This window comes from Argentina silus (genome assembly GCF_951799395.1).
Source record: "Argentina silus genome assembly, chromosome: 3".
NCBI classification, from domain to species: domain Eukaryota; kingdom Metazoa; phylum Chordata; class Actinopteri; order Argentiniformes; family Argentinidae; genus Argentina; species Argentina silus.
This window is the reverse complement of record NC_139657.1, coordinates 18,952,008-18,964,119: the sequence shown is the minus strand read 5'-3', so window position 1 is coordinate 18,964,119 and position 12,112 is coordinate 18,952,008. Positions and strand designations below refer to the sequence as shown.

Genomic DNA, 12,112 nt, shown 5'->3' with positions numbered 1-12,112 from the left:
TAGAATAATCTTGGTGATGATACAATGTTGAACACAAAGCTGTAGCTAGATGCACAAAGCTGTAGCTAGATGCACTTGCAAGTGCTCTGCCCCCTGGTGGTGACTTGGAGTTACATGACATTCGTTTTTTTAACTCAAGGTTCTAGATATTCTATCATGGCTATAGTGTTGACCTTTGACCTCTCCTTCAGGTCCTCCCCCTATGAACGGTCCCATGAACGGTACAGACGAGCAGCTGTCCTCTGCCTCCATCTTTGAGCATGTGGACCGGATGTCCCGCTCCGCTGACGGAACCAGGCGGCTGTCCAATAAGATCCAGCTGATCGCCATGCAGCCCATGCCTGTCCCGCCCCAGCAGCACAGCCCAACTGTCAACGGCAGAGTCACTGACACCAACAAGTACAACAAGGAGGTGAGAAACTGACCCTTGACTCTCTTCACACCGCTTCTCTCAGACAACTGTATGACAGTACAACTGCATGGACATTCGTTATCATGTATCATTCGTAATCGCGTTTGCTTTCTTATTGTTATGACAGAACGAATCATTATCTGACTGGTTAACAGAGTCTGCTTCTGTAAATAACTGGGGATGTAAAATATAATCGTTTATCTTCTATAGAGTTCCTCACAGATACAGCTGTATGAACATCCCACTTAGATGTGAAGTTGTCCTCTCCCTCTTGTCTAAACGTACTGTAGTCTATGGTCTACCTTACAGCTGCACCTGGCCAGTTGCGTCTCACTTTAGCCACGTGATGTCTCTGCTTTATTAAGATCCAGGTGGCGTTGAGGCACAAGTCTGAGATCGAGCACCACCGTAATAAGATCCGTCTGCGAGCCAAGAGGAAGGGCCACTACGACTTCCCCGCCATGGACGACCTCGCAGACGGTGTCCCCGACCCCAAGGACCAGGACCGCATCTATCAGAAGGCCCAGATGCAGATCGACAAGATCCTGGACCCAGACATCCACATGCCCTCGCTCTTCATGGAGCCCAAGAAGAGGTCAGGGGTCCAACAGTCATGGGGTTGTTTGGAAGGGGGTGGGGGATGAGGCAGGACAGTCATATAGGTAGAGGAAGAGAACGCCTACACACGGTATGTACTGGAAATTCAACCCAGTGCGTTATTCCAGCACCACAAACACTTAAACTCTTCGTCAGGTGAATTCAGGCAGTCATATACCTCAGGGAAGCAGAATATGTGTGTTTGGTTTTGTGAAGGCATATTCTCACATATCTTCTTAAAGGGAAGTTTACCCGAAATCCATTTTCATGTGTATTTTTAGTCAATCCACGATGCATACCGTCTCAAACTATCATCATTTCGTGTGCATCTGCAACATAGCTTTCAAATCAGCATCGCTATCGCAAGGTCTGTGTTACTTCCTAAAAAAGTCTCATACCACGTTAAAAAGACGTCAGATTTTTGCGCTCTGATCCTTTCTATCCTTTCTAGCTGTAACTTTGAAAAACTTTCAGTATCGTCTCCCGAAAGTGCTGTTTTGCATGATTTCTGCAGACACAACGAGGAGAGATCTCATGCTGATAGAAAAGATTTGTTTGGACAATGGAATTGTATAATGAGTTCCTACGTGTCATCAGTTTGCCAGCATCTTTAAAGGGGCAGCAGGGGGGGGACCTCCCATTACAATCCTAGAATTGTCAAAGAGACGGTTTAAGAGCTTTCTTTTCAATCCTGAGCCTCATGTCCTGATCTATTTCAAGTGATCAGTGCAGTCCTGGTCTGAGTGTGTTGGCCTGTCCGTGATGTGAGGGCAGGTGTGGGAGAGTTAGCTGCCCTGTATTGACATATGTCTCTTTCAGTGGCAGGGGGAAGCGTTCTCCCAAGCAGAGGAAGAAACACCAGTTGAACGGCAGCCTGACGGACGCAGACAAGGACCGCCTCATCACTACCGATAGTGATGGAACCTACCGGAAATACCCCGGGTTCAACAACGTGGCCTATGTGGTGGGTTAAACCTGACTGGAAGGGCAAATCATTCGTACATAACACACAGACACACAAACACAGACACACACACGCACACACACACAATTCCATGCACGCACGCACGCATGTGCACGCACACACACGCACACGCACACACACACACACACACACACACACACACACACACACACACACACAAAGATATGCAGGCACACACACACACACACACACACACACACACATCCATGCAGCACTCACAGGCAAATCAATATGCCATTGCCAAAATGCTTGTACGTCAGAGTAGAGATAAAAGCAGTCAGTCTTTTAAAAGTCAATACCATAATGTTTATAGAGATTGATGTTTTGATTCAAATACAGATTTAGCACTTAATTGTAGCAGATAATTGTTCTCCTTTACATTCTTATGTTCTTACATAAAACAGAATGGCAATTATTTTTTAATTGTTTTAATTCTCTTGTTACGCAGAAAGATATGATTAAAGAAGAGAATGCAGACTGTGAATTAAGATTATTAGTGAGTGATTATGGATAATGACTTTGGCTAATGACATTCTCTCTCCTCCCCTCCCCTGTTCTGTTGTTGTTTCCAGTTGGACCCAGACCAGGTCCAAGACACCCCGAGCCCCTCCCCTAATGACGACGTGTTCCTAGGCCCCATCTCTCCCCCCCCAGGACACGCTCCTCCCCCGCCCCCTTACATGCCCCCCCAGCCCACCATAGAGGAGGCCAGGCAGCAGATGCACTCCCTGCTGGACGATGCCTTTGCCCTGGTGTCCCCCACCTCCCAGGGCAGCACTGCTGGCATCACCCTGCCCGGGGTCAACCCCTCCAACCCCCCCAGCTCCAGCCCTCCGCCCCGCGGCGGCCCCCGATCCTGGGGACCATCCTACCCAGCCCTCAGCTCTTTTTCTGGGGTGAGTAGCAGCACTGGGCCTGGCCTCTACTGTTCTATTGATTAAAACATCTGATCCTACTGAAACCTCTCCTGCTTGATCCTAGTTGGTCCTACTCTACTACACTGCTGAAATTGACACCGCTTTGGTTTTTCCATAAGCTTGGGCTTTGGCAGGATTGATCTCTCCTAAGCCTGAGCCTCAGTTGTCTGCTCATGGGGAAAGAGTTAACAGAGATTCACTAAATTAAACCAGACAGATACACGTAAGACACAAGAGTTTTATTCCGCTCACTCTCCCAGGTCCTTCTCTGTTGTCTTAAGCTCAGGTTTCTACTTCAGCTATCTCCATCAGTCCAACTTCCTGCTGACAGTGTGTAACCCACAGCTTCAGGTTTAATCAGTTCTTCTTCGATACTAATCAGTTAAGAATCCCTCCCATCTGTCGCCCCCCCCCATCACCTCCCCACACTCTCACTCAGCTTACAGCGCCGCTTACAGGACCGCACACATACGTACAGTCTGTCCCACACGGCACTATAGGAGAAGCTGCACAGCTCTCCTGCGATGTACGGTGCACATGCTCTATGTCACACACAGCATCTACAACACTGTACGTGCCTCTCTTTAAAGTGCAACCTGAGGGGAAAAATAACAGTCCACCTTTGACTGAGCTAAAGTAAGTCCAGACTCAGCTGATTGCCCGCAAGGTTGTAGGGAATATCAAATACAACATTGTGGAAAAACATCTCCAATATGAGTGGTGGTGTATGAAATTGGAGCTGATTGGAGCTGATTTTCTGATTAGATTAGACGACTGATTGAGTTATGGCGTTTTGAAGTAGTACAGATGTGATCAATGCGTATTTAAAGCATAAATGCCATATACTGTAGGCGACGCATCTGTGGGTTTCAAAGAAAATATTTCCAGCAATTTCCCTAATTACATTACATTTCTAGTGAGAGCAATCATAGTGTGTAATAGTGCTGTATTTACAGTGCATTCCTTACTTACTATTTCAATCGTAGGCCTATTTCCTGCCTCTAATGGTCGCATGCAGGGTATTGGCCAGATCTATTCAATGTCAAATTTACATAGTGTATTTAATAACACCAAATGTTTTCGAAATAAGATTGTTTGTTTATATAAGGTTCACTCCCACTCCTTCTACTTTATGTAACCTTTATTTAGCCAGATAAGTCATTGAGCATTAATTTGATTTTACATGAACAACCTGTTTACAATAACAACCTGACGTTCATACAGTAATTCATGTCATCTTAGGGAAAATAGCCCAGTAAACCTAGCCCAGTGAAAAACAGCGGTTACCTCAGGTGAAGAGAGAGCAGGACTAAAACTCCACTGTGGTCCCATGAAAGCCACTTTCAGAGTTTTTGTTTCTGGTTCAGTGCTTTAATGTCTTCTGAAAGGTCATTTTAAAAGAGGAGCAGATCCAACAGACACAAGACAAACCCACAGGCCTTTCCTCTCTGCTCAAAACACAAAAGCTTTAGTGTACCATGTGAGACTCTCAGCCAAATGTAGCAATGTACATCATTAGAAATATGGACATCAAGCTGCAGCTCTTTGTGTCTGAACTGAATCTGCTTTGTCTGGGTGTATTGGCTCTCAGTGCTGTGTGATATCTGGTTTGGCTGTGGAGTGCACTGCTAGCTGAAGCCTGCGGTTATAGTCTAGAGACTTCTTTGTCCTCGTGTCTGTGTGTCTGTGTGTCTTTGTCTCTGACGTTGTGCCTGTCTCTGTGTGTTTCTCAGAGATATGCCGAGTTAGGATTGTCCCCTCCGTCAGTCCAAGGCTTACTGCAGAGGTGAGTAACTTTAGGATACAAGTAATATGAATTGATAAATTCATCTGGCCTGAAGTCCCAGTTCTGTTGTGGTGGGGGGGATGTTTTCTCTTGCTTCTCATCCATCTAGAGGGCAGTGTTTGGGGCTTCATGAATGTTTTAGTGTGAATCATCTTTATTTTATTAGTTTAATGGATCAAGCCTGAGCGATGGACTCTTAACTGGTCTCTTAAAAGACCGGTGTGGGGGTGGTAATAGCTTTGGTTTCAGACAATTGTTTGATTCATAGGTACACACACACACGCACACACACACACACACACTCACTCACTCACTCACTCACTCACTCACTCACTCACTCACACACACACACACGCACACACACACACACACACAATAAAACAAATACTGTTGGTTTGCAATACAATTATATGATCAAATCCAGTTAGGTTCAGTAGGTGCAGTAGTAGTTGATGTGTGTGTATTCCAGACAGGGCCTGGGCTCGGGCTACCTCTCTCCAGGGGATGCAGGACACGGGGACCAGCTCCAGTCTGACAGCCTCTACTCCAGCAGAGGACTGTACACTGATGACCTGCCCTCCTCTGCCAGGCCACGGCCAGTAGGGGGCACCGCAGGTACGCTCTACTACAGTCTGTTTTCCACAAATGTATTTCTCAGGCCGGGTGCAGAGCTCCCCAAATCAGCATGAAGTTTTAAGTTGCTAATTAGCAACATTTTCTTTTGAGTTCTATGTGCAGTGTACTTTAAGCCAAAAAGTTTTAGGCAGGGCATAACAAATTGAGGTGGGGGGCCTATTCAAGTGTAGGGGTAACACTGTTGCAGTCTCTGGATATGTTTCACTGTGTCTAGTCTTGTGTAGCCATAGCTCCAAATCACGTTGTTTTAACAACTCTTTTGGAGGTCTGGAGAATTTTAAATTAGCCGATCTGGCTTGGATTGAACCTGGACGGAGCGATGGGAGAATGTGCTCGCAATTTTATTGGATGTTACATTGCAAGAACCCCTCCCCCACATGCTCTTAGGTGATTGCTTAGGGTTGTTCTGACCAGATAGGACTATTTTGCAGAGCCTGGTCTCAGTGAGGTTACACTGTGTCAAACCCAGACCACTCAACTCACTGCCATAAACCTGTCAGCCCGAAACAAGTCTTGTGTCTATTGAATTATTGAAGAGCCGGGTGTTGGTGTGCTGTGTGACTTACACTCACATAAATGGACTCTGTTGTAGAAGTGCAGCAGTGAGAGTGCACTTGAACTGAAAGAAATTGCATCACGTAGAGTACAGTATTAGAGGCCACTGAGGAATTACCACTGTGTGTGTCGGAGAGCTCTGGTGTATGTTTTTTTTTTTTTTTTTCTGTTTGTGTGTGTGTGTCTGTGTGACTGTTTGTCCTGCGTTCTTGCACTTGTGTGTGTGTGTGTGTGTGTGTGTGTGTGTGTCTATGTGTGTTTAGGTGCCCAACTCCATCACTTGACGCAGGTGGGTCTGTCGAGCCGGATGAACGGGTACCCAGCGGGGGGCAGGGCCCCCCCGGGCCAGACAGCAGGCCCGGCCTGGAGCCCCTACCCTGACGAGGAATTCTCCAGACCTGGATCCAACAGGGATGCTGTGAGTCCTGCTCTGCACCCATACAGTCCAACCTTCTAATGAGGAGAACCTCAGCTTTGAAGCCTTTCCTGTTCTTCTCTAAACATACTTCTCTAAACCTCTGAATACACATTGTAATGCTGTATAATGCGTCATACAGTATATTACTGTATTATAAGACCAGTAATAACAGTAGGAACAGTCATAGTTTCACCTCAGTTCTGTTATGAATCTGTAGATGAACCTTCTCCTATGATAACTCATACTGTAGGTAACCATAGTCAATTAGACAGTGTTACAACACACACAGACTTCCTCTCTCTTTCTCTAAACTCCTCTTTTTCTCTTCTTCCTTCCTTCCCTGGCCTCAGGTCCTCTGCTATCCTGACTACTCGGCCTTCTCTGTGTTCCAGATGCCCAGGAGTGGCCTACTAAGGGAGCCCTCGGCCCCCCCGGCCCACCTGGACACCCCGGGCCTGGGCTACCCCTCTGCCCCCACTCACGACGAGCCCTCCCCACCCAACCACTCCTCCGCCTCCCTCATCAAGGCCATTAGGGAAGAGCTGTTGCGCCTTTCCCAGAAACAGGCACCCGTGCCTAGCTACCACAGCTGAGACAACCCCTCCCTGACCCCCCTCCATCAGTCATACCACTGCCCCTGCCTGGCCCTGCCCTGCCCTGCTCAACCTACAATAGCACTGCTTCCCATGGAAGTCCCTGTGTACAGGAGAGAGACAGACGCTCTCACTGGGCTGAGCCGAGGTGGCTAACCTGGCCAGACCTGACCTGACCTGACTGAGTTGAGGATGTCGTCTCATGTAGAGTGTGTGTCTATAGACCGCAGCCTTAGCCTGAACAGTATCATTATATGACTTGTTCTCTAGGCTTTGGACTCTGGCTCTCAGACCGACCCCATGATGGAGTACCCCATTGGAACCCAGACTGTCCTATGGCATACAGTATATGGACCAAGTGACCATACAGTACATTGTGATTGGAAAGGAGATGTTTTAACTTTGAACTGTTCCCCCTTGCTTTCTGCATTCCAACGTGGGCCAGGGCATTTCTGCCAAAGCCTGGCCGCCATGGAGCCCTGTCGAGTTTGTTTGTGTTTTATTTTTTTATCTAATTTGAGGTGTTGCCGCTTTTTTTCTTTTTTTAACAGCAGTCTAGACGCTTTGTGTGATTAATTATTTGGTTTGATTCTCATGTTGCCTTTACTTCCTATACTAACACCATTTCGCCGTGAGATTTACCTTCACTACGACATCTTGTTATTGCAGGCTTTAACAATCTTGGCCTGTCTGATAAAGCCGTACTATCTGGCCGGTGTTAGCGTGCGAGCTTGCTATAGTACCACATAACCTGGTGCACCCAGGCAACTAAAGTCTTCACTTTCTCCAGCTACAGTATTTGTTATCATTATTATTGTTGTTATTTGAAGTACCACTATATACAGAGCTGTAAAAGCAGCTCCATCCTCCTCTGGGTGCTAATTTGTAAGCTTTGTGTTTTTCTGCCATGAACCGCATCATGCCTTGTGTTGTGACAGCCTGAGGTCAACTCAAATCTGCTGTACAACGAAGGTCAGAGGTCAACACAGACAAGACAACATTAGACACAGAAAGACATAGACTGCTGCAATAATACATACTGTAGATCACATTCATGCCCTAACCAATACAGTAATACCGTACAATACAAAGCTGTGTAGATTTAGTTTGAACTGTAATTCAGCTTCTCCCGCTGTGCTGCCGCATACACGCGCCTTGTTTGTTGTTAGCATCTTCACGCAATGTTTGTCCTTATCCAGGTAACAGCTGCTGGTACCACAGGACCAGAGCCTCTTTAAATGCCAACATACAGTATGGTGAACCTAATACCACAGTATTACTGTATGTACTGTACACTAAGGTTGTTGAGGTTACTGGATCAAATGGGTATAACAGTGTACGAGTTTCTATTTGAATTTGTTGCAGACTATTAGCAGTACTCTTAACTTAATAAATATTAACTTGAGGTTTAGAGTGTAGAGTAACTCTACACTCTACACAGAGTTTAGAGCAACTTGGGGTTTAGAGTGTACATGCTATATATATATATCAATACATATATATATATATATATATATATATATATATATATATATATTATAGCATATTTTATTCTATTTGATGCACTGTTGGCATACTACTTGGTGCACCTTGGCTTTCCACAGTGGTTATTCTTCAGGTCACACTAATTACATGAGAGATTCATAGGTGATGTGGATGAGGTATTATATTGCTGAAGGAAATGATGCAGTCTTTCCCCTGCTGAGAACAGGGTCAGTGTTCAAACAATTTCCATTGGTTTTATTTCCTCCTTTCTCACAGTATTGAAATGTTCCGTTTGCTGTTATGAATTTTCACAGCATTTTCAGTGTTTGTTTCGATGATACTGTAACTAAAGGAAGCTGAAATACGTGAACTGTACCTTTGTTGTTCACAGTTTACTGTAACCTGTCAACTGATTTTTTTTGTGCTTTTGAATTTGATTCTTGACCTTGAATGACCTTGCCTCATGTTTTTTTTAAGTTCCTTCTTGATGTGTCTTTGTGATTCCTCTGGTTTGAAACTTGTGTTAAATGACATTTCTTTTCGACAGGTACTCCCCACACATAACGTGATGCTGTGGTGGATTGAAGTGATATATTATTTAAATAAAAGAGAAAGTATTGATTTTGGTCACAGGGTTGAAAATAACATTTATTCAATGACTTTTCTCATCTGGATGAAGTGTCGTAAGTACCAGTGTTACAGTAAATACAGAAAATTGACATCTTTCACAGGTGAACTCCACACAGAAGCACAAACTAGACAAGACCCATCAGGCTGAGATTCACATGCTAATGTAGGAAACACACATTGTTCAAGGAATTAATATGATTTTATTTCATATTGCTTGACGTCGCTATGGTTCCTTATGGCCAACATGTGCCTTATGGACCGTTTGTCTGCCATCCTGTCTCACACCTGCCTATCATAGGGTGTCTAATGGCTGTGTTTACAAGTCTAACAGGCATAGACTGTATGGAATAATAGGTACAGTGTATGTATTTTTTAAAGCAGTGTCAACTTAACGTCACTCTTTGAGACTTTCTCAACTTAACAAAGGTTCTTTCTCAACAAAGGTTCTATTGCTAATGTTGGTGCTGTGTGGTGTTGTACCATTGAATACGCCCAATGCTTATTAAACACTGTGTCTGAATGGGGAGAAGATTTCTAGCAATGTAGTTAGATGGTTAACTGAGTTAGACCTACCAGTAACTGTAATTTCATTTCTTAGTTGGCCTGAAAGGTTTGGTTCGCAGCACTGTATGCCTCCCCCTGCTGGTACTGTAACTCCACTACATGTCCATTTGATTTCATTCACATGTTTTTGTCTTCATCTTTGACTGCTGTGTCTTGTTTTTGTTATGTGAAATCGATATGTTGGCTGGCCCAACCTTGCATTTGTTTAATAAGTTGCATGTTTTAATTATTGTACGGCTGTATTTTGTTTTTTTGTTTGTGTTGTGCATGCTGTTCCAAAATCACCAAAAATACAAATGAAATCCAAATTCCATGTGTATTATTATAATTATTCACTACTTTCCATGGGGATAAGGATCCAAAGTAAAATGTTCCAACTTTAAAACAAATTGTAACAACCTAAGACATTTCTTGCATTATCACAAATTAACTAATTTTCATTTTTTCATTTTCATTTTCCTAATTTTGACATAAACCTCATATAATATTCATATCTGTCACCTTATGGCTGAACAGCTACAGTAAGTCTGTGCATAATGATTTTCCATCTAGACGCATTTTTAACTTGCTGATTGTTGAAACTATGTTTTTATGTCTGGGGATAAGAAATACCATAAACAGCCAGATGGGGGCCCCATCTCATAAGAAACACAGCCATGTGTGTTTGAGACAGATGCACATGGTCTCCATAACAAAGAGACATACAGCTCCTATGCTGCAGGTGACATAATCTCGGCTCTAAATCATAATAAAACTGTGCTGTAAATATTTTGAGCTTCCCATAGAAAGAATTGTGATCATTGACTGATAGATATAGACAGTTTGCAATAAAAGCATCACTCTAAAGAATTGATTGGACTGGATATCAGGTCACACCTAATTACTTTTACATGACCATTGTTTCCACTTTGAGTAGAGGTTGCTAGGACACACAGACCCCCAGTTGGATCCCCAGTGTTTACATTGTCATTCACATGTTGGTAGGCAGTGGTGACAGTTACTGTAATCCGCTCACATTGTACACAACATTCTGTTACTCACAGTCAGCTTATAGTGATTCAACTGAGAATGAAGGAAGGTGGGAGGAGGAGGGATTGATGAGTGATAACACAAGATGAGATCTCACAGATTGATTACCTGGCCTGTCTGTCATGTACAGAGGAACATTCCCTTGTGGTTCTTTGTAACTGTATTTCCTTGACTGGTATTGAGCTTTATTTCTTCCTATTAGACAATGTTCACCCTGTAATCCACTGACCATAAAGCCGATTTGGCCGTTTACCTAAAGACTCGCACTGCAGGAAAGGGTATTGAACAGAGCTGGGGCTCATTCCAATGAGCCTGTCCTTCGATTTCTACAATACTTGTCCCTCTCCAGCAGTGGAGTTCTCTCTCTCTCTCTCTTTCTCTCTCTCTCTCTTTCTCTGATCCCTCAACTGATCTCCTACCTCTCCTAAGCTCTTTAAGTCAGGACCCTGGCTGGCCTACACACTGCCTCACTCGAAGCTGTGGATTACACTTCTGTAGCCCGCTTGAATTGTCCCTCTGTGATGTAGTCATGCTGGATAAGGAGTGACCAGTAATATGATGATCTGTACAAAAAGATAAAGAAAGTCACTTTATTGTACTCCACCACCACCATAGTCAATGGATGTGCCTTGTATTTCTAAAATGATTCAGTAAACAGTAGTAAACAATACAGAAATACAATGCAATAGTTGAGTATGGATGAAGTGATGCTGTTGGCGACAGCTCCCATCCCCTGTCTGTCTGTCTGTCTGTCTGCAGTGCAGGGTTAAGGAGCGTCCAGTACCATCCCGTCCTGCCCTGGTGTGGCATGGAGCCCTGCAGTAATCCTGTCTGTCTGTGTGGTGGGCCAGCTGAGAGCGTCTCAGCTCGGCATGCCTCCGTGCAAGCACAGACAGGGTTAATCTGGCTCATGAAGCTAATTACTGTCTTGGTGTCTGGGGTGGGGGTGGGGGTGAGTGGGTGAGTGGGGGGGGGGGGGGGGTGGGGAAAGCTTGGTAGAGCCTGCGTGAGTATACTCCATGTGGGCGCCTCTTGCTCCTGACCTTGGGGAAAGGGAGGGAGGGAGGGAGAGAGAGAGAGAGGAGGGATTCAGAGAGAGAGAGCGGCAGCAGAGGCATCAGCATACTGACGGAGCTCCAGCAGCACTGCAGATCTCTCTGTGTCTGGTGGTGCTATTCTATTCTATTCCATTCTTCCTCTGCGGGTGAAAGATGGCAGGAGGAGGAGTGTGAGAACATCATTGGCAGCCTTCCCATTCAACAGGCTTACAGAGGAAAGGAGATAGCAGTCTTTTCACTGAGCTCAGCACTAGATCCACCCCCAGTAAGTCGTCTGTGTGTGTTACAACCCTGTAAATGTGGGTGTTTGCATGTTGTTCAGTATGGTGGGTTCAGAGAGTGCTGCATGTTGTTCAGTATGGTGTGTTCAGAGAGTGCTGCATGTTGTTCAGTATGGTGTGTTCAGAGAGTGCTGCATGTTGTTCAGTATGGTGTGTTCAGAGAGTG

General features: G+C 44.8%; 1 protein-coding gene across 1 annotated transcript in view; it reads left to right on the top strand.

Annotated features, from left to right (window-relative positions):
* The window catches only part of LOC310802197 (UPF0606 protein KIAA1549), a 41,864-nt gene extending 34,396 nt beyond the window's left edge, over positions 1-7,468 (top strand). The window contains exons 13-20 of the mRNA XM_083666490.1: positions 192-412; positions 778-1,007; positions 1,829-1,973; positions 2,567-2,890; positions 4,645-4,697; positions 5,167-5,312; positions 6,152-6,306; positions 6,657-7,468. Of these exons, the coding sequence (XP_083522616.1) occupies positions 192-412; positions 778-1,007; positions 1,829-1,973; positions 2,567-2,890; positions 4,645-4,697; positions 5,167-5,312; positions 6,152-6,306; positions 6,657-6,899 (1,517 nt within the window). The 3' untranslated portion in view covers positions 6,900-7,468. The remainder of the gene's footprint in view (positions 1-191; positions 413-777; positions 1,008-1,828; positions 1,974-2,566; positions 2,891-4,644; positions 4,698-5,166; positions 5,313-6,151; positions 6,307-6,656) is intronic.
* Positions 7,469-12,112: the final 4,644 nt, after the last annotated feature.